Raw genomic sequence first — 23,287 nt, 5'->3', positions numbered from 1 at the left:
GCCTCCCCATTGCTCAAGACAGGTTCCTGAGCCTGTACCTGGCTCCTCTGGTGGCTACCACCAGCAAGTGACTCTGTACAACAGACCCAACCCTACTGCTTCTTGCACTTTCACACCAGCACAAACTGGTGTTAGGAACCATGCTCAATTTATTTGCCAAGAAAAGCAAGGTGAAATTCCACCCTGAGGCAGTTACTCAGCCTTGACTCACAGCTGAACTTCATCTCCATACTTAAACACTCAGACTCACCCAACACAGCTCTTGGCTGAACCTTAGTTTCTCAGCATGCCTTCCCAGCCCTGGGATCATGCCTCCACACTATTGACAAGGACTTTGCCAGCTACATGGTGAGAGCCAGCCTGATTAATCAGGAGCACCTCTATTCAAGAGCTATGACTACATTCTCCTCCCTCCAGAACAGAAAATTTAAGTTGCCTATTTTCAGAGATGTTCCTGACACCATACAACAGGCACTAAGTAGAGCATCTTCTACAAGTATCTTCCCCATCCAGCAGCCTACGTGAAAAGCTGAACTGTGAAAGCAGCTCAACCCCAGCAGCTATACTTGAAGCAGCCTAGATGACTGAACTGAAACCAGCTGAGGGCTTACACACTGCTGTAGTCATCTGGAATTTTTTTTTTGAAGGAGTGCATGAAAAACGCAATGGGCATATGAGCCTGCCAAAAACAGACCCTTCTTTTTAATTACCCTTAAAACCCCCCAAAAGAATATAGTAAGAACCAGATTGTGGTGTTTTTGGGATGGAGGGAGAGACACAAGTAAACAGCCTCTAAATCCCCAGTTAATACTGGGGTGGGCCAAGCTGGAGCTTATTCATCTGCAGGGAGTGGGCAGAACTGAACTTGGGCTGGTTTTCACTGTTAAATTTAGATGTGGCAAGGGTTGGTCTAACATGCAGGAGTCTAACAGCTGAAGAACTTGCAAGTTAAAAGAGAAGCAGCCTAGGAAGGCAACCCAGCACTGACATGTCTGCATCTCAAAGATATTAAACCTTGCAGTCTGATGAATATCAAGATATTGCCTCCTTCAGCCCTGCACATCTTGCTTCACAACCACCACCCCCAGCTGCCTAAGCAAGGTGGCAGCATGCAAGAAAACCCACCCTCACCAACAGCCACAGGCAGCAGTGCTGCAAGCTGTCCACACTGAACTGTTTTTTGGATGCAGGTTGTGATGGGCAAGTCATCACTCTTAGCACCAGGCCAGTTCTGTACCTGCTGGTTTAGGGTTAGCACAGGATAACATGACCTACAAAGTTCTCCTAGGATCTTCTGCTTTGCTCCAATGCATCTCCAAGTCACATCCTGCATGAACCAGTGACAGAAGCTGCTTGATGAGTTGAGGGGAGCCAGCTGATGTTGTGCTCTGTCCCTCAAGGGCTTCAGCTAAACACTGCAAGGACCTTGCAGAACAGAGACTGTGACAGACTGCTTGCCACTTGGGGAAGTTATATCTGCCAAGTGCTGCCATGCTGAAGGAGTACAGCATCCCTGCACAGGGCTGATGTTATGGCCAAGGAATCTAGTCCTGAAGTAAAATAGTTCATTTTAAAAGAGCCATTTCAAGAAGTGTGTTGGGAGGTTTACACAGTGGTCCTGAATAGGCAAGTTAAGCTAGATTTTCTCTTTGGACCCTAACAGCCCCACAGAGAAAGCTACAATGTTAAGCTTCCCAGAGAGATGCTCAAGTTCTGGGCACAGGAACAAAACATAGAATTAAGTCTCCCAGACAAGTAAGGCTCATCCTCTGCTGTGTCCTGTTCCCATACCTTGTAATCCCTTTATAGGATTTCCTTGGCTAAGAAGGGCAAGTAAAACCAGTCTCACCGCACAGTCAAGGTAGGAAGACGTTTGGTACTCAACTAATCTCTCCAGAGTCCACTAGAGATGAGGATAAGCTCATCTAGAAAGCTATTCAAAGCACCTCATGTTTGTCTGTGCAACTTGAGTTGTTTTTTTTTTTAAAAATAAAAAAGCAGTTTTGCATCCAAGCCAGGCAGGTGAATATACTGAGGCAATTAACTGCAGGCAGTTTAGCACAGATGGTCCCCAAGAAACCACACTAGCTGCACAGCAGGAGTCCATATTTAATGATGAACCAGGCAAAGCAGCCAGCCCCACTGAGGGCTGGGAGGCCAGCTGATCTCACTCAGCTCCTTGCACTTCTTCCACAGGTCAGCAAGGCACAGCCTCCCTGCAGAGGGTCAGAGTCTGTCCCTGGGGACTCCACTGTACACCTGCAGTGGTGTCCAACCTCACATCCAAGAGCCTGGGCTGGAGCTCCATAGGAAAGCACTCCCAAGCATCTCATCTGTGGCAGCACATAGATATTTGAGTAAGCACTAGGTACTGAAATTCAGAAAGGATCAAAAAGAAAAACCAAACTTCCATACACCACTCCACCATGTGAGGGAGGTATCCACTAATCGCCATTAGAAAAAAGAAATATTAGAAAAAACAGTTGCAGCTCCAAAGTTTCCTCTGTACTTAATTGGAGCAGCAGCATCCCCAGGCAGAAAGCCTGTCCCCAAGTGGTATTTGTCCCATTTTACAGGACGTAGATTGGTGATGATCCCTGACACCAGAGAAAGTTCTGGCTCACTGCACTAAAGTCCAGGTTGTTATGAAGAGTTTTAGACCACAAAAAGCTGTGCCAGTTGTCAAAAAACACACAGCATGCCAAAGAGCACCACATACCTTGGATGACAGGTACCTGCAGAGCCTTGCCTCAGAGCCAAGAAACCCACAGGCTCCAGTTAGAGCCCTCATTTAGGAAAGCTGGTCCTAGCCACAGCCTGCACCTGCCCTCAGAGGGGCTGGGGGCATATTCAAGAGCAGAGTAAGCAGGCCTGCAGCTGCATAAGAAAGCTTAGCAGGAATGCAAAAAAAAGTTAGTCCTATGTATGGGAAGGCTTTTTTTTTTAAGGCTATGCAGAAAGCCTCATTAACAGGAGGACCAGTGTGCAGTTAAAACAGAAATCCTCTTATCTTCTAGTGCAGAAAACCAGGCTTCCACAGGAGATCCCAGAGGACTCAAACTGTTTAGCTTCCTGAATCACACAGCCCTGGCTAAGCAGGGACCTTATTTCCCAGCCCAAAGATCACATTTTCATCACACCTCCCTCTCCCCCTGTTGCCACCATCAGGGACACATCCCTGCATTGCTGGATGCAAGGAAGATTCATCAGGGCATGGAGCATACGCTGTAATTCCTGGAAGGAGTCAAAGCAAGCCTGACAAAGGGCAGGAGCTGCAGCATCTCACACATGCAGCAGGGAGGGCTCCCTGCTTCTGCTGCCCTCTAAACTTACCAGGAGTTAAAGTTATCGCTTCACATGGAGAAAAGATGCTGATTAGCTGTTGTCTGTGGCACCCTACCTCTATTCAGAGGAAAAATACCATCTGGCATGCCACCCCTGGAGGGCTGCCAACCTTTGCAGTAAAATATGAAGGCAGGAGAAGGTCAAGATAAAGGAAGGGGAGCAAAACAGGCAGAAAGATTAATCCCTGCCAGGTGGTGTCAGCCCAGACACTGGAGTGCAAAATTGTAGATGGATGAGCAAGCAGAGAAGAGTTTAAGTAGGAGAAAGAGCAAGAAGCACAAGTGAAGCAATTCCCTACAGGAAAGTTAAAAATGAGCTGAAGAAATATCAGGCCTGAGTTGCAGACAGGCTCCAGAGTAGAAATCACTTCAAAAACCTGTCTGTCAAATACCCATCGAGAAAGAATTTGCATCACTGAGTTCCAAGCACCTGAAGGCCAGCAGACAGGGAGCAGAGACTCCAAACCCAGCAGCAGGCAAAAGTAGTTTAAGAGAAGGGAGACCAAGGGGTGAGGTACAACTAGAGGAGCCAGGGGTAGGAGAACAGCTTAGCAGGCAGTGCCAAGATGGGAAAATATCTCAAAGGGGCTGCATTCTTTACCCCTCCTAGCACAGATACATGAAGACCACAGATATTGTACCACTTGCTCTGGTATGGTGAACACAGGCATCCATCTCCTGCTGAGCACCCCCATCTGGGGTGAGGGCTTCAGCAGTCTGGCAGGGCCTCTCCAACTGTCTGAACGTGTTTCTGTGACTGCCTGCCTGGTACAGAGATTCTGCACACACCAGCAGTTAGTGGTGCACAGACCCAGACCCCACTGCAGCTCCCCCTCCAAGGAAAAGCCCACCCCTCCCACCACAACCACCTGAATTTCAGACATCTTCCACAACACTGCTCACTGCTAGCCTCCTGTACCACCTGGAAAGGGGACAGGTTGTCCAACAACTTTATTAGGAACAGCAACATACGCACATAACCGTGTGCCAGACAGACCGACTGGGGAGCCCATGCTGTCAGGGGAAGCGTGCCTCCCCACACGAAGCCTCCTGCCTTTTTGGCTGGGGAGCAGCAGTACCTTCTGACTCCAGCCGGTCCAGCCCGTAGGTTACAGCCGTGCTGATCTTCCTCACAGCTGGAAGAGCTGTCCTCCTGACAGAAGAGGCCACTGATGCTGGAGTTACCAGGACCATGGTTCTGCTGGATGGTCCTTCTGTATATCCAGGCTGTGTAGCAGACGGCCCGCCAGGAGCTGAAGCAGTCGTCTCGCTGGTGACCAGGATCACATCTGCAAAGTCTACATGGGACAAGAAGCAGCAGCATTTTGGCACAACACTATTAAAATCACCATTTAAGAACAAGCCCCTTAATGAAAGCTTCGCAGCTCAAATACTTGCATCTTTTGATACGTTTAAGTGACTTTACTGTAATGAAAGCTTTTCCTCCAGGACAGCCAGCTCAGGAGGTTCCCCCTCAGTGAGAGCTCAGCTAGGAATTACTCCCATTGCTTTGAGGACTGCCAGACACCAACCCACAGCAGGGTCAGAGCACTGAGACACTGGGTGAGTTCAGAACCAGTGACAGATCTACATGTTTACCACAAAGAATCACAAATTCAGTTAATTCTTAAGTCCCAGAAGCAAATTAGTGGTAATTGCTGGAGGAGCCTTCTCTCCCCTGCAGAGCAACCCTACTGTAAGGGATACATTGCAAATGAATTTCTTCCTTTGATGCTCTGCACTATAAGAACTACCAGAAAAGTTGCCCAGCAGCTGTTTCACTGCAGTGGGACTACAACAGAACTGATCTCAAAGTCAGCTTTGTGCCAAGGGAACCCTTGCTACACTCCTGTCAGGGCTCCTACACATACCTCTCAAGGTGACACCAAGCTAGTAAGCAGCAGCTGGAGGAATATAACTACTTAAATTATGTCTGTATGAGTTACATCAACCCTGAACACAACAGAATCAAGAACTCATTATTGCTCAGTGTGAGCTAGATCCTCACAAGAAAACCCCCTTATACCACTTCATATTCCAGCCTTAAACTTCTTTGCTCCTTTAGATTGAGCATCAAACCAGAAGTAATCCCTCCACAAATAGGAGCTGGCTTAAATGATTAAGGCTAAAAGTCAACTTGTTAGCAAGAATAGATGTGGAGGTTTTGCTTGGTATTTCTAAGATCTCTACTTCACTGTTATTTGGAGCAAAAATTCTGCTCTGCTGGTGTATATCAACATGATGGATCTGCACAGTCAAAACTCAGCAGCAGCCCAAGGCTAGATGCAGCCTGCAGAAAGCTAGGAAAAAAGCAAGTTTGAGTCTGGATGCTGTGTGTTAAGATTTCAGTGTCTAAGCATCGATACTGATTCCAGATGTAGTGTTGTGTCTTGTGGGGGAAACAAGCCTGCAGAGCAGGAAGCAGAACCCTACCTTCCACATCAGGAGGCTTTGCTGTGGAGCTGCCAGCTGCTGTCAGCATCTGGGTGGCACCAGGAGCAGTTGGCATCTGGGTGTCCTCCCCACTGGTTTCCTGGGGCAGGCTTGCAGCTCCTGTTCCCTGGGGAGCAGCGGGTGCCAGCGTCACAGCCAGAGCAGCATCAGCCTCCTGGGCAGCAGTTGTCACCTCCTGAGTAGCACCTACAGCAAGAACAAGCATCAGCACCAGCTCATAGGACAGCTGCTGGTTTGTGATCAGGCAGCAACAGAATTAACACTTGAAGGATCAACCCCATACATTAACATTTACCAAGCCATGGTGCAAGCAGCAGGTGTAGCTGTTTTACAGTGTAGAAACAGAAGAGACCCCCTGTATAACAGAAGGGAAAGCAGCAGAGTATGTCCACTTGGTTAGCCAGCCCTTAGGGACAAGTGGACCTACTGTTGAATACAGCACCACAGGCCCATGGTGAAACACCCCTCAAAGCAAGCAAGGCTGCCAGAAGGGTACTTTTGGTGGCCAGTTCTTAGAGCTAAACTCCAGCTTTGTGGAAGGGTTTATTTTCACTACACAAGTCTTATTGATAACTGCTGTTTCCCCAACACCTGGGAATAGCACAGGGGAACCTGCTGACAAGTCAAGTGGTTATAAATTAATCTAGAAATTAATTGGTCTATTTTCAGCACCAGCATGCAATTAGCTTTCCATCTTTTACAGCAAGAGCTATATTTGCTGGATGCAGCAAGGGGAAGCTTGCCCTTGCCCTCCCCTTTGCCCCTGCAACCAAAAAGGCAAGTTTAGAAGTGTCTAGCAATTAAAACAGAGTCCTAAGCCACAGCTCACATCCCTCACCAGCCTAGAAATGTTGCTGCCCCACAACTGCCCAAACATTTTCCCCAGCGTTTTAAACACAAGTGGAAGTGTTGTCAGTGGGCTGAAGGTGCCATGTATGTAGGTAGGGCAGCACAAGCACTGTAGGGTCAGAGCCTGGCCACAGCTTTGCTCAAGGGCAAGGAGACAACCAGGAACTTCAGACATATCTTTCATCCCCAGCTACCACAGCCTTTTGAGGCCCAGCTTGCCTGTTTGATGCTAAAGCTGTCCTCTCAGCGTGAGGAGGAGAGCAGGCAGCTCAGAGCAGTGGCTTCACATCGCTCGGGGCAGTGTAGCACCCAAGTGACCATGCCAGCCTGTGCTCTGGGTACAGAAACACCCTACAGCAGGAGTAGGCGATGGATGCAAGTTACCCATTCAAGCTGTTACCACCAAACAGAAGTTCACAGCCTTTCCCCTAAAGGCGTGTCCCACCTCTGCTGCAAGTAGGAAGATCACACCTTTCTTTGCTTTTATCTCGATGAAAGGAAGCACAGACTCACAGGAGCATCCCTCCTAAACCTACACTTAGAAGCAAGTGCCTGTTAACAAGCAGGTTTTTACCTTTCATTGAGCTTTCCGGAGTAGAAGAGAGATCAGATGCGTCTGTCATCACAACAGCCTCTGGCTGCGATGGAGGGATGCTCTTCTCCTCTGCTGTGACCACATTTATGTTTTCCAGAGAGTTCAGACCAGCAGTATCTACACCTGGCAAGTCCACTGTGAGGGGAACATCGCTGCTGGCTGTGGAAGTGACCAGCTCACCATCCCCATGCACTGCTGGAGCTGTGCAATTGCTCTCCTTGGCAAGCCCTGGAGTTGGTGGGGCAGATGCTGGGGATGGCACCACTCTCACCACATCCTCCTCCTCACTTCCCAGGGGGGTTTGGGATGCTTCCATTGCCACTCGGTCCTCTCCCACCTCCTCATACTGCATGCTTCCCCCTTGACTTATATTCCCCGGTTTTGTGTCATCCCAGTCAGGCAGCATGGAGCTGGTAGGGTGGCCGGTGATGGTGCTAGCTGTGGTGGGCAGCTCTCCTTGCCCAGCACCCACATCTGCCTCCAGATGTGGAGAGGCCTCAGTGGTCACAAGCGGGTGGCTCGCAGCAGTGGTTCCTCGTGCAGACAGCAGCCTCATAGTGCTCCCTGTGGTTACTTTTAGTGTTCCTACCTCAGAGCTTGCACTTGAGGCCTGTGGGGTTGGGATGAGGTGGTCACTCACCATCTCCAGGCTGGGAGTGCTGGGGTGCAGCGTAGGCATCCGCTCACTGTGGGGTTGGGGTGCAGCTGAGGGGTGCAGGCTGCTCTCTGCTGTCCCCTCCTCTGCTGCTGCTGTCACAGAGAGGGGGTTTGCCAAGAGGCTGGCAGAGCCCTGCCCTACCTCACAGTCCTCTGTGGTGGCCTTGCTGATGGGGCCGCTGACAGATTCCTCCTGGACAGAGGGGTTCAGCGTGGTCACAGCTGTGGTCAGCATGGCCTTGAACTCTCCGCTTTCATCCAGCTCTGATTTTGTAGGGCTGAGCTCCTTCTCTTCCTCAGCAGCCACTGCCCCAGCAGGGGTGCTAACACCCAGGCTCTGGCTGCCAAGGAAGACATGGCTTGGGCTTACAGGCTGCATTTCTCCTCCTGCAGTGAAGGCTTCATCTAAGGGCATCCCAGATGGCTTTGCTGACACTCCTGACGGCTCTTCAGAGGCAGTTTGCTCAGAAGGGCCCAGGTTATTTAAGTTTGGCATGCTTGTCCATTCGTCTTCTACCCCATTCCCTGCCCACAGGCCATGCTGGACCTTTGTCACATCGCTCTCCTCTGGGAGCGGAGAGGCAAGGCATGGTGGCCTGGAGGACAGGAGCAAGATGCAGCAGGTGACCACACAGATGTTAAATCCTATTGATCTACTCATCGCTGAACAGATGTGTGTGCAGAAGTCCACAAGGCTGACAAGTCCAAAAAGCAAGACCTAGAAAGGGGAGAAAAGAAACCCAGATTACACATGTTCATGTTTGAAAAATCATCTGGTTACTCAGGGCATGGGGTCAATAGAAGGTTATGGAAGTCCATGGCCAGTTCTGTGCAGATCCCTCCCACACATTCCAATCGATGGATCCCCATGTCTAATTTTATTCTTCCTAACCCTACCAATTCTAATACCTTCCTAATTCTACCAATTCAAGGTCTTAAGTAGACAAAACCAAAATCTCAAATTGAGGATCCAGACCTTGCCAAGCTCTTGCCCCCATGGAATGCTATGCTCCACCCAGCAGGCATCAGACTTGCAAGTAACCATTGATGATGTTTGTCCTTCACCAAGTCTAGAAAGGAGATGTGAGGCTTGTCAGGGCTGACCTGTTATGGAAAATCCTGCCTGTAAGAACTACTCTTCCCTTCAAGCTGCAGGGGGGATAAGGGATACTAGTGAGGAAAAGCTGTGGCTGTCAGAACCACCCTCGGTCCTCATGGAACTAGGCAAAGGTTACCTTTGCTCATGGACACCAGGATGAGTCATCTTCCCCAGCTTGCTATACTCCTCCACACCCAAAATGTAGGTAAATATTATTTACATTTGTGCACACAGTGCAGTAGCAAGCTGCCTGGCACTGCTTTGTTACACAAGGGTGCATCATCCCTCCATACCCTGTCACACAACCTGGTGATGCTGTGCAAGAGGCAGCCTCTGCCACAGGGTGAAGGACTTCAGAAATACCACGTTTGTGCTAATGCATCTGACACAAAGACCCGGAGTCCTGCTGTTCATGTATATTTGTCTCTTCTTGTGGAAGGAGTTATTGTATGTATCCAATCAGCTAGACACAACCAGGATACTAGAAAGCTTATAATAATAGGTCACTCAGCTCTTTGTGCATTCCCATCAGGGAGCGTTCCTCTTACTCCACAGATTCCTCCAGCTGAAGGCCCCCACAAGGGGTATGCACCTTACAATCCATACACCTGGCTGTAGCACATGCAATAACCTCAGCATTACCAGCCAAAACAGCTCATTGGAGTCAACTACTGCATACTTTATCTGATTGAGCCTCCTAGGCAGAGACATTTTTCCCCCATTCTCCTCACAGCCCTGTTCATCAGGAGTTGGAGCTGCTGGAGTAAATTGCTGTCAGAGGCCACACACATGCACCAGGTGCTCAGGCTCCAAGCAGAAGCCACCAAGAAGCTGTCCCACCAGCAACAGCACAGATGCCTCCCGCTTTTTCAGCAGCTCTTTTCCCCAGAGAATGGGTGGCCACCCATCCATCTCCTCCACCCTGAGGGGAATATAGTTGAAAACTGATAGTATTCAGCAATTCTTCCATGTTAGTCCTTTACATGCTTTCATAATTCAAAAGAACTCAGAATATATTCTGCAAATGAGTAGTGCTCAGTAACATGCATCAGCCTCACTGTATGAATTTAAGTGATATTCACCTCACACCCCTTTAGCAAGTGACAGCTGAGATCAGACACTGAAATATCAAGGGGTGTTTTTTTTTTTACCCACTACATGGATAGCGCTCAGTACAAGCCTGACAGCACAATTCCTGGGGAACTTCAGACAGCCTCATGCAGCTTCTCCCAGGCTGAAAAGCACTGCATTTGTAGAGGGGAGAGATAGCAGTGGAAAGTTATTTGCTCAGGAAATCCACAACATCTAGATCTAAGCTAACCTAGACCTCTGCACTCAATAAGATCCAGAGACCGTGGCACAGAGCTTGCTGCAGGATAATGGCACAAGTTCATGCTTCAAAGAAGATTAGTCAGAGCTTAAGATCTACTTAACTTTAGGAAGAGGCTGGATTACAGTGTATGAACAGTAGTGACCTAGCTATCTACTTAAACAGAGTTTAACACCTTGCTGTAGTACTCCCACTTGATACAAGTGATCCAGGATTTAGCAGCTGAACAGAGGTGTTCAGCAGCCTGTTACCCAAGCTGTTGGACTACACATCTCTCCTCCTGTCTGGCTGTACCATCAGCCTGCTCTAACCAAGAGAAAGCAAGCTGGAGCATGCTGCTTTGACCCAGCACCTCTGCTATCGTGGGCTTAAGGTATTTCATTTCTAGCTTGAAGCTGGGGATAACCCAGTATTTCATGCTGCAGGAGCTCTTCATCCCCAGATTTCACCTGGCATTCTCCAAGCTAAAGCCCTGGAGGACAGCTATCAAGCAGTGGTCAGGCTCTGGGGAAAACTAATCTTCACTCCAAGTAGGAAGCACACCCAGGGGGCAGGAGACACCAACCAGCTACTTCCCTGCACAAAGCATATCCCAGGAGATGCCATCCCCCTGTCTGCAGAGGCAGCACAGCTGCAGAGAGCCAAGCAGCTTCACCTTTAGCACAGAATTTTTTTATTTTTTTTTTTAACTCCTGGTGAGCTGGAAAGAAGCACAAAGGGCTGCTAGGCTAAAAAAAGCGCTGGAACTGGAGGGCATCTTTCAGAGATGCTCAGACAAAGAACTGCCTGCTATTGTTGGCTAGTCACCAAGCTGGGGGACAATAAATACAAATGCTTCACATGGTGACAAGCCTCACAGACCCAGCTAGATCTTCCTGAAGCAGGCTGCTTCCTTTCTCCATACAATTAGCCTTAGCAGTAGCTATTAAACCATCAGCTCCCCTCCATCAAGTTTAGAGACCCATTTGTAGAGTCAGCCCTCAGGAAGCCTGACACAAGCGAGCTCAGGAGGAACCTCAACCTGTTATTATCACTCCAAAAGCAGGCTTGAAGGGGACAAGCACAGATTCATCTAGTTCAATAGCTGCTCCTGACATGGAGCAGCAATCCATGAATGCACACTGCAATGGATTAAACTTCCCTCTCCACCCAGCTGCATGCAGCCATTCCCTCAGACAGTTTTCCACTGTTTTGTCCAGTTTACTTGATGTAACACCCAAGAAAACCATTTGCTGTTATTTTCTGCTGTCAGGAAAATATAGCCAGAACTTGCCAAATTGTTGAACCAGCAAGAGAAGAGGATCAGCCTTTTAAGTCACTTGAATTAATAACCCTGTTCTAGCAATCCCTCTCCCACACAGAGAGAACACTTGTACTCCAAAGCTGAAGAGGCTGCATACATCACATAGCAGAGCACAGAAGATTAACAGGTCAGCTCCAGACACATCACTGCCCAGCCTGTGCAGAACACAGCCTTTTGCACCTCCAGTACACGCTTGGATATGCCAGCTTTGACCAGTTGAACAGTCGTAAGCATGCTCTGCCCTGCAATTCTTCCACCAATTGGTATGGGAAATTGGACAAAAACACTGAAAATCTTTTAATGCAAAGATTTAGCCAAAGTGTCCAAGTCAAGTAACCACCAGCAATCGAGTGGTATGTTACTGGAGTGCTAATGTATGCTATCCAAGCCATACTGCTTGTGCTGAATGCAAAAGCCAGCAGATAAATGATCCAACACCGCAGAGCTCCAACTCCTACTTTTGAGCACAAGCTGAGAAAAATGCCTTCATTTCCTCTTACATTGTCCTCATCCAGTTGAATCAAGTGAATTGCAGACCGGTGCTCTTAGAGCACATACTTCAGATAAACAGACCTCAGCCACCTCCAGCAGCTCACCACAAAACCCCAGCAATAACCACCCCATGCCAGCCACTAACACAGCCCAAGCTGGGTGAGCAAAAACCACAGGCACAACTGTGTATCACTCAGAAGGGCACACATCTTCCTCTAGCTTTGAGGACACATTGCTATAAGCAAAGAATTGAGATTATTCAGTACAGCCAGCTTGCTGCCAGCCCTAGCGAGGCACCTTAATACATAATACATTACCTCCACTCGGAGCATTTGTGTTCCAGCAGCAGCTCTTTGAGAAGTGAGAGACATGGTTCAGGCATTATTCCCCCCGGCCATTAAGCGATGGCTTTGTTCAGAAGGGCACAGACCACCTATGTCAGTCCCTGCTTGGATTTGAGAGCAAAAAGCTGTGCACTTCTTCAGGGCTTCTGACCCGCGCCAGGTCCCCAGCACCGCACAAGTCAGAGGTGTGCAGAATTGCTGAGCGATTAAAAGGACCTGGAGGAGGGCTGTTTTAAGGGGAAGCCCAAAGGGTGGAACAGTTTTCAAACAGCAAAGGCACAGAGATGTCATTCTCTGGATTCACCGGGCACAGGGAGGTAGCACTGGGGTTCCAACAAGCAAGAAACACTCGGAGATTTCAGTGCCCAGCGAGCCCACACAATAGACCGCAACTCTCTGCAGGTGAGGATTTTAAACACCAAGTAAACCTCATCAGGCCATTTTTAGGGCTGATCTAGCTTTTCGGTGAGGGAACAGGGTTCAGGGTGGCTCAAGCCCCGATGCCACCCAGCACAGCCGCTCGCTGCGGCCCCGTCCCATTGTCCCCGCCATAGCCGCAGGGCAGCGCAGATCCCCCCGCCCCAGCTGCCCCCCACCGGGGCTCCCTGGAGACCCCCCGAGCAGCCCCAAGAGCACAGCAGGGGGGTACACACCCCCCCACAACGACGACTGAACCACCCCCGAGCCCCAATTTGGGTTTTCCATAGCAGGGTGCTGCTGCCCCGCTGCCCCCCCCCCAACAAAACGGGTGCAAGACAACGCCAATCAATTAAAATAATTAAAATGAATGAACACAGTGAACCTCCCACCCCCTCCCCTAGAACAAAGGGGGTTTTGTTTATTTTTTTTAGCCACCCTCCATCACCCTCCCACCCCAAAAATCACAGCCACCCCCCTCCACAATGTCCCGGGGCTCACCGGAGCAGCTCCGCCCGGTCCCCCGGCTCCTGGCCGCGCTCCCCCGCAGCATCCCGGGGCCGCACGGGGCCGGGGCGGGGCGGCGCGGCCGCGACACCGCCCCCGCTTGGGGAGGAGGAGGAGGATGGAAGGAGGGATGGATGGAGGCAGGGAGGGAGGGATGGATGCAGGCAGGCCCGGCCCTGCCAGCACCGAGCCGCGCAGCCGTCGTGCTGAAGCCCGGGGGGGTCCCCAGCCCCTTCCCCAAAGGGCAGCTGCACCCCGCCCGGAGTGAGGGCTGGAGGAAATAAAGGGGAAAATAGCAAGTTTTTCGCTCAGAGAATGGGGAGGTACTGGGAGAGGCTGCCCAGAGAGGTTGGGGATGCTCCAGCCCTGGGTAGCATCCCTTCCCCCTGGTTGGAACTAGATATTTGTGATTTTTAAGGTCCCTTCCAGCTTAAGGCATTCTATGACTGCTTTGGGAAATCAAAATTTTAGGGTCAAAATCAAAAATTATTTAGGGCTTGCAACACAAGACCGTGTCCTAGGGCTGCCTGCACCCCTTAAGGCTGCTTGAGGGAGGTCACCCACTGCCCACCTGCTATTCACTCCTTGCTGAAGGGAGTTCGCATCCAGCCCAGTGCTCCACACCCTACACAAACCAAGCACTGGCTTGATTTCCAACTCCTCTACAAGAGCCAGGGTCCAAACCCAACCAGGCAGGTGCCCTCTCTTTGCAGGAGGCTTGCAAGAAAACCTAAAAGCAAGGCCTGCAGTGCTGTTAGCACTTTTCCACCCATTAGAGATGCTCCTCCACTATCTTCAGCTTCAGAGGTCACCTTCCCCTAACACTCTCTCTGCAGAGTGTTTTTTTTTTTTTTTTTTAAAGAAAACAATACCTCACCTATACACATATTAGAAAGGGCTTGTTTCATTTTTTGTTGTTGTTTTGAACACCTATTTGGCTAGGGAGGAAAAACAAAACAAAACAATTTTACTCCTGCTTTCTTCTTCCCAGATGTTTTTTCCACAGGGATCCCTGCAGCCGAACCATCATCAGAAATAGAAAACCTTTACACCACCAGCTCCCAAGGTACACACCCTCTCTTCATCAAATAGCAGAGAATTACTGCAACTAACAATTTCATACCTTGTCTCCAAAAAATGAAGAAAGCAGCTTCTCCCCTTCCCCTCAGCTAAGCATCAGGGGCACCACAAGGACCCAGCTGCACTCCCAGGATTTTATATGCTCCTGGGCAATGAGTCATTGGAAGCGGTGCTGCAGCAGGTGCAAACCCTTCTCGTTGGGCAGGGGCAGGTGAGGAGAGACGAAAAATAATCTTCCAGAGGAGGAAAGGGCTGGGGCAGAGAGGCTGGGGGGGGGGGGGGGGGGATAGCTAGGAGGGAATAAAGAAATAATGCAGGAGATGACAAGGAAAGTCAAAATCTTGACTTTGCTATGAACATGAAGCAAATGAGCAAATTCTTCTGTGCTTCCACTCATAATAATCTATAAAATGAGGCTTCATTTTTCAGGTGGGAGTGAGATTTCACCTGCTTGCACCTGCCAAACACTTGGCTCTCCAAATAAATAACTGATGAAGGAAAACTGAGCTATTCCTCACCAATAAATGCTCTGTTTTTGTTTGTTTGACAGTTGTTTTTTCCTCTGTGTTGTGCTCCTGAAACTACCATTTATATCAGTGGTTTCTTCTCTTTGCTACACTCCCCCAGTGCTTTACCTATCTAATTTTACACAGTGTTTTCTACTGGAATTCAACCAAACTGGAAGCAACCCAATTCATTTTGCTAAGCATTCTGCATCCAGTATTTAAACTTTAAGAGACAGATTTGTTGTAGGTCAGGGCAATTTCTTTCAGAGTAATATTGCTAACCTCTGCATAAGTTGAAAATAAAGTGTAAAAATGCCTGGATCAGCAGTAAAGGCAGCCATTGCAAAAAGGCATCAAAAGGAACTCCAGAGCTCGGTTTGGTGGAGTAAACGGTCACACAAAGTGATTGGAACAGTCACTTCTGGCTTTCCAGCTATGAATCGTAAAATCTGGAAAGCTATTCATGAATTAATATTTCTAGTGCTGCAAAATCTTTCATTAAAAAAAAAAAAAAAAAGGATAAGTTTTGCATTCTTGTGGCCATTTTAAACACCATTCAACACCAGATTAGGGACCCAAAACTTTCTGCAGGTTTATCTTCATTCTCCTCATCTCGTTTTGGCTGAGGGCTCTGCTTCAGCAGAGGGGATGGCTCAGACACGGAGGGGGCACCAGCTCTGGAGTTACCCATGTAGCAAGACCTTACAGCAAGCTGAAATCAATGAGGGCTTCTTTTAAAACGCAGCAGTGCACGTTGTGGTGGTTCAGGGATTGATCACAGGCAGCTCAGTCACCCGTGTACGGGGAGGGGGAGATGCCCCTCGCAGACAGCAGAGCTGCTGGCTAGGAGGCCACCAGGCTGTAGCCAGAGACTTGGCTTCAGTAGGTACAAAATTCACCCTTGGTGTGAACCTGTAAGTGCAAATGAGGGGTTTATATTCAACCAGTTCCACTTTTCTTCTAACCTTTAAAGTTATGGGGGCAATTTTAAAATTGTAAAGCATGTGTAGCTGATGCTCTGCTGTTCTCTAAAGTTCTTACCAGACTGGAGAGGTTTTTGCTTTCCCCTCGTCATTTCTCTGGGTAACCAACTCTGCACCCAGACCATCACTGTGTACTGCCAAGGTTAAATATCTCACTGATAAACACTGTAACCAAAATAGCTGTTTTTCCCCCATCTGAAATTGCAAATTCCCCATACACTGCAAGTTTCTCTACCCTGCATAACCTGCCAAAATCATGTGTTTCTGCACGATCAACAAAAATTCTGCAGACTGAAACGTGATGGAAGGATGCACGATGGAACAGGCAGAATTCAGCTCAGAAATCAACAAGGAGCACTGCTTTGTTATTCATTTCTATGGTTTATTAATTGGAAATGCTGGTTTTTAGCTCAGCTCAGTATGCTGCAGAGCATACACGCAACCAAGCAAAACCCACCCAACTTCAAAGCAAGTTAAGAAATTTCCATTCCTTCCCCTTCTTACCAGTGCTCTGGTTAGAGACACTTCAGTTCCAGCCTCTATTTATTGGTCTCACCCTTGAACGATTTCCCACAGGCTCAGGTGAAATTCAGAGGGATGGAAGCTGTTTTGTTCTTCCATGCGGGTAGCACAGCTATAAAAATAGCACGGGACTCCTGTCCCATCCCTGGCTCTGAATTGTTAGATGACTTTCAAAACTCACCTTTGTTGCTCTCTGCCTTCATTTCTCCTTCTGTAAAATGGAAATGGCAATACGTAGTTTTTGTCAGAGTCCCCTGTAAGATCTGCATGGTATTATAATAGCAACCCCTGCTGTAGGAAGCAATAACACAATGCAGCAGATTTCTTCAGAAGATGACATCCCTGTTGCAGCCTTATTGCTCAGCCCCAGAAGTACAAATAACATGTCCTAGTTAACAGACTGGGTCACCTCAAAATTTACATGAAGGCACATTTTGTATGTGTATGTACAACATGAACCGAAACATCATTTGTCCTGACAGCAGCTTACCGCATCTTACAACGCAGCTCCTGACATCTGTGGTGAGACTCTGCCAGGTATCCTAAGTATGTCAGGACATGCCACAGAAGGTAAAGGCAATTTTAAAATAGTTAACACTAATTTCTCTGCTGAACAATGTTCCCAAATTGAATATTGGGGACATTCAGCACACAAAGCAGCGCACACCTCCGTCTGTATTTCTACTTCACCATCCACCTTTATATCAGCTGGCAGCACCTGTTTAAGGGGACCTACTCTGCCCATTAAACAGGAGTCACTGGAACAGCGCAACAGTGAGTCTAAATCAGGCTGGTGTGAAAGTGAGAACAGTATCCACATCTTACAGGCAGGGAGGTATGTGTAAAACAAGCCCACTTTGAAAAACATGAGGAAGTTTATGGCCAACCAATGGTTCTATTTGAAATGTGATCATCTTACAGATGAACAGATTTTATTATTATTATTATTATTATTTTTTACCTTAAACTGCAAACCCAGTAAATGTGATCTGCAATCAGAACTGAATCAACAGGATCCCCTTAGATCCCTTTCTTCCACATTCATCACCACTGGCACTAACAAAAGCTGTGCAAGGCCAAGCAATGCCAGAGCAGCCCCACTGCTGACTGTAATTTTTAGCAATCCATCCTACAGGAAGGCTCAGGATCCAGCTTCTGCTTTCCCAGCTCTTGCGATTCTGCAGTGCTCAGAGAGCAGGAAAGCCATAAAAAAACTTATTTTTGTCACTAAAGTCAGCAGATGTGACTTGGAGCACACACAGCGCTCAGATCTGCTGAGTAGGAGAGTGCCATTTTTACCCAGTCACTTTTAAGGGCAGAACCACGATTTTGCTGACTTGTCCAAGGTCGCTGGAATCAGTCTCAGTTGCTCTGGGAATACAGCCCAGGAGGACCAGTGCTCATGGCCATAACTGAATGTTGTACAACCCTCACTCTTCTCCATACCCTTTAACAAAATCAATGCAGTTAGTGCACTGCCTGTTACAATTTTCCCAGAAATAAAGTGCTGAAGAAGCCGTCCCCATGCATATTGGAGCCTCAGCTAAAACGTGAACCATCTGTCAATTCCCTGTAGCACTTGGATATTTTTTTCCCCCGTCCTACATACTCCACTATGAAATTAGGCTGATAATAAAAAAAGCAATTGACACGCCACCCCAAAGCAAGCTAACCCTAAGCAGTGTTCTGACATTAAACTCCCTGCTTCTTGATAATCTTAAACGGAGTCACTTTGAAAACTTAAGTTTTGTTTTGCTTCCCAGAACTTGAGGTTAAACCGAGCACCTGGATCCCCAGGATCCTGCAGCCCACGTTTCAGCCCTGCCACCCCATCCCTTGGGGTACAGCCCTTACTAAAATAACTCAGAAGGGCTGGAGTGGGCAACCCCAAGGAGGAACAGGGGCTTTGCCATGGGCAGGCTGATGGTGTCAGGGTGCCTGGGTGGGAGGCCGGCTGCTTTTTATTGGGAAACAACAGTTTCAATCCAGACACCATCAGTGTTTTCATTATTCCTCCACTGGGGGGATTTTTAGAGCAATGCAGACAACTTTTTGGGTGGTTATGAGCAAAATATATATTTATATTTTTATTGGAAATTAATATTAAAAACAATTAAGATGAAATCCTACAGCAGGAACCAGTTCCAGCTGTTCACAAAGCACCAAGCGGTAGAAAGACTGTGGGATTTCTTCCTCTTTCCCTCTTTGGAAAACAGATACGTGGATTTCCATGAGTTGTGCTGGGAGAAGGTGAGGAACTGTGAGCTCCAGGAACTAGACTGTATCTCTGAGCAATTGCTTTTATACTGTGCTTAAAGCTGCCCCTAAGTATGCAACTATGTGATTCTTTGAGAAAAAAATGGGTACGTGACTCAGTTAGCTGGTATATAAGGATTAAGAAGGCTTAAAGGCAAGCACACAAACAAAGCCATCCAACGTGGGGACACAAAGGACTGTTTATTTTGTGCCCAAGAAAAAATTATGCTTTGCCAATGAAACATGCATAGGGGTTTACTGAAATCTGAGTCTCTGCGGGGGTCCAGATAGGCATTTCTGCACTAAAGGCAGCAGAATATTAGTTGGGCAAGGTGCCTCCGTGCTCTACCCATTTGGGCCTGCAGTGTTTACGCTGGAGGACACATTCCTTTATGCCTGCAATGTTTGCAAGGGCACTGTGGGGATTAATTCATCCAAGAGCTGCCGTGTTTCAGGACTCATACAGAAAAGTCATTTTCTTTATGAAAACTGCTCCCGTTTAATCCTCCAGGGCAGTTCTTGAGCTGCCACCTTGAGGCACCAGCTTCGCTTTCACCACCGCTCCCCGCAGACGAGTGCCCAGTGCTGCTTGTGACAATAACTTGTCTGCAAGATATTCAAAAAGATTATTTCTGCCAATGGCTTGAATACTAACAGTCTTAAAAAAATGAAAAGCACTCCACTAGCCAAAAGAAGTGTCTTATATACTTGATATGAACTGGAGAATTTTCACTGATTTCAATAGGCTACAATTCATTCCTTGTATTTTTATATATTTATGCAAGCTCTTCCCTGCATGCCAGAGCATACCACTACTTAACAAGAGTTATAGGAGCCGGCTGCATTCAGGGAACATCATCTTACTGCGTTAAGGAGATCCTGTGTTTTCCTCCCCTCAACCTCCTGCTTAGCAGCAGGCTTAATTGTCCTACCATCTCCTTAGATTGTGAATAATTATTTTCATTTATATTGTTATCTTGAATGTATTTATAGCCTGATTCTTATGGGCCAGCATCACCATCTGTTTCTTCAACAGTTACATATTCGGGATAGCGAGCGTGCTTTCCACATTATTATGCAAGCAGCTTCCTTGATTAAACCAGCACGATGTGGATAGATTTTGTTATGAAACACTGGCACACTTCTAGGCTCTCTGGCTTCTATTATCAATAACTGCTAGGCTCTGGGAAGACCATCCATTAAATTAAGCCACTTCTAAGCTGCAGCTTGCATTTCAGAGCTCGTGTTAACTGTGATTGATTAATGTAATTTAAGGAAAGATTTCCAATGGGCTATAAAGGCAGTGATGTGATTAGCAGCAAGCTCTGATCTTTCCTAACCCAGCGATAATGTGTTTAGGAGAAAGCAATGGGCTATATATTTCAAGTAGAGCCTGTGACCTCTAAAACATATCTAAGTAATATTTTTTTTTTACATAAAACATTGAATATAGAACATAGACATGTTGTAGGCATAATTATGACACAGTAATACACCATAAACAGGTGAGATATGGGGCTAAAAATGGTCATGAAAACATCATGCTCAGATTGGACATCAGTCATTAAATTAACCACGTATTATTTAATTTTTTAGTCCCAGTTTTAGACTTCAAGTATTTCAAGAGCCTCAACATTAAGTATTTTAGGTTACATCTTTAGAAGATCCCTGTCACAGAGATATTCAGGAGCATTATACGGAATTTAAAAGAATGAAAATTCACACATCAGCATGAGCGCATTCTCAACAGGCCCAGCAACCTCGCGGGCTTCCTCCCACTGTCCTCAGAAGAACCCGGGGCAGCAGGCAGCACTCAGTACATGAGCTTGGGAATTCCAGGATCATTTTCCTGACAGGAAACCCGAAGAGAGAAAAGCATCTGGCATAAAATGCCCAGTTCAGTCAGGGATAATTCTAACTGAACGTGGCTTCTTGGTACACTGGGGTATTGCTCAGACACGGTAGAGCTAAGGCTCTGTTGTGAGAATGACATTTAAACATATTTGCAGGCAAGGCTGTTTGCATATGCTTTAAAGGTCAGCTGCATTTCCATATTTTGGAAGGGCATATAATGTAACTATAAAATATAATAAGAAGAATGTTAATAACATAAAAACACACAAAATCAGAAGGCAATTTGAATCGGGTCTTGGAGCATTTAATTGCTACAGGGTTTTGTTTGTTTATTTTTTAATGTGTTGGCATCCTCCTCTGCTGCCTTGGCAGTGCTTCCTCCTACTCCAAGAGCCCACTGGTTGTGTGCTGGTCCCTTTGCTGTTCCCGCATCCCACATCACCACTGCAAGCTTGTTCCTTTTCCTCAGTTTTCCTTGCCAAGAAGAAGCAGCCGACAGGATATCAAAATGGTCGTATGAAGAGTGCAGGGGCTTATACTGAATTATGGGACAGAGTTTGAACAAAAGATATACAGACTTTATGAGGAATATACAGGCTTTGCGAGGAGTTTCCCCTGGGTTTGTCACTGTAGAGTTCCCCTTCTTTACACCTTTCTTGCACTCCCTCTGCAGTGCCTGTATTCCTTGTGTTTCCTCAAAATATACAGAACCCTTCCAGGACGCTCCAAGTACTTCAGCTCCTTAAGTTTCCAGTCCTTCTCCACACACATGGACCTTCTCAGCTCCATATTTCCAACTCCACTTTGTGACCCAGTTACATTTAGGGCAGCCAGAAGGGGGGCAGGTGCCAGGGCTGTGACAGGAGCAGAAGAGCTCAGGGATTTGCAGAGCTGCTAGTCCAACAACGGGCCAGTGCTGAGGTTTGCTCAGGCGATAGAGCAGATGGTGGCAGCATCTTTTGCTGACACATCTTTTGGTGTCTCACATCATTCCCGTTTATCGTCCAACTCTACCACACAGCTCCACCTTCACAGATCTTAAATAGAAAGGGTGGATGTGGGACAAACAGCACTCCGGCAAAGTACATGAAAAGCATCTAGAAACTAACAGCAGCTCACAGCTCACATAGCTTGCGTTTGGGGCTACAGAGCACGCTAGTACAAGCCCTTGAGTTCACTGTGACAACAGCCTACGCTGAAATCTCACTTCATTGAGTGCCCTTGCTGCATATACACACTTCAGTCTCTTTTGCTTGCCTATCTGGCATGAGCAAAACCACAACCCACCAGTTCATAGTTTTTCACTATTTAAAAAAAAATATTTATTTCATTTTCCTGAAAAATGAAATGGGTCCCACGCATTCATTTGGTACAAATACCCTATGACAGATCTTTTGGGGTTGTGATCATGCCGACGCTCCTGGGCATGTATAAAAATGCCTGAAGAGCAGCTGATTTTACAAATCTGGTTATTGTGGGGAAAGGAGCTAATGGGTAGGGGAAAGGAGGTTGTTGATGGTAGTGGGATAAACGTTACCTTAGGAATCTCTTTCTCAAGTGATCCCAGATTTGCATCACACTAGCCAACATCTGTTATAAATTCCCTTTTCCCAGAAAAGGAATCAAGTCACAGGAAGTCATATATCACAACCAATATTCATTAGAACACCTTTTATTAATTAAGCTCTATTTATAGTGCCACGCTGTTATGACTATTAGTAGTTAACTAATGACAAACTTCACTCACTTGCACACTTGCTCTCATAGGTTTCCAGCTGGATCAACAGTTGGAAGGCCCAGCTGTTTATCCAGAAAATGACAGCTTGTCAAAGGACACCTTCTTTCTTTGGGTGTACAGATAATCCTGCTGTCTCTCTCAGCACAGCGCAGCCTTTGTGGATGCTGGTGGATTTACACAAGCTGCTGCTGATGTCAGTGTGTGCTGGGGACCTTGGGCAGATGCAGCAAACTCTTGGTGTCCTGTATTACTTCTTGCAGACTCACATATTGCCTTTCAGCATGTATCTTTCCTCTCTTTGGTCTGTTTCTGGGTAACAGCTCCTCCATCCACACCGGTAGGTACCTACAGAACCCATTCACACAAACTCACACTAAGAGGCTTTCATGACACGGCTCTTACTAACCAGAAATGCCAAGACCATCAAAGCAAGGCTGCATATTTCAGAGACGTCAAGTAGCTTGTAAACAGAAAGTGGTGACCAAGCTTACCTACTGCAGAGCTGGCATCTACCTACAACACAAAGATTTAGGATTATTTAGAACAACTTATCATTTCTTAACCTTGACGGAGTTAAAGCCTCCGTACTATGTCAAAGTATTTTATTATATATGATCATATACAAACTTGCACACATACAAAATATACATTTCTATATTCTCTAAAACTGAGTAAGATCTTGGTTTCAGTGGCTTGTTATTTTGTGAGGACTTGAGGCAACAGAGTGTTTTCACAAACTCTGCAAAATGCTGATGTGGCTCTACGATTGAGTCTGAACAGTAATTCACCCCTTAAAATAAATACATAAATAAAAAGCTGATGTAGGCAAACCCTAACTGCACTGGCACAATATACTTTCATGAAAATAACTAAAATAGAAGTAAATCAAATTAAACTTTTAGCACTTGGGTCTTATCAATTAACTCCCACCAGGGCTCACCACCTGCGGCCACCAGG

General features: G+C 47.1%; 1 protein-coding gene across 10 annotated transcripts in view; it reads right to left on the bottom strand.

Annotated features, from left to right (window-relative positions):
- The window catches only part of ARMH4 (armadillo like helical domain containing 4), a 53,712-nt gene extending 39,104 nt beyond the window's left edge, over positions 1-14,608 (bottom strand). For 5 of the 10 annotated variants that reach the window (XM_084520451.1, XM_084520453.1, XM_084520455.1 and 2 more), the window contains exons 1-4: positions 8,876-8,965; positions 7,222-8,617; positions 5,778-5,984; positions 4,424-4,642 (exon numbers count right to left, since the gene is read on the bottom strand). In XM_084520451.1, coding sequence (XP_084376577.1) covers positions 4,424-4,642; positions 5,778-5,984; positions 7,222-8,617; positions 8,876-8,944 — 1,891 coding nt within the window. In that variant the 5' untranslated portion in view covers positions 8,945-8,965. Of the gene's footprint in view, positions 1-4,423; positions 4,643-5,777; positions 5,985-7,221; positions 8,618-8,875; positions 8,966-12,440; positions 12,510-13,385; positions 13,461-14,514 lie in introns of those variants that run through there. The other 5 variants (XM_084520458.1, XM_084520460.1, XM_084520452.1 and 2 more) reach the window with 4 other exon arrangements.
- Between the last annotated feature and the right edge of the window lie 8,679 nt (positions 14,609-23,287).

This window comes from Aythya ferina, assembly GCF_964211825.1.
Source record: "Aythya ferina genome assembly, chromosome: 5".
Classification (NCBI taxonomy): domain Eukaryota; kingdom Metazoa; phylum Chordata; class Aves; order Anseriformes; family Anatidae; genus Aythya; species Aythya ferina.
This window is presented reverse-complemented; position numbering and strand designations above follow the sequence as displayed.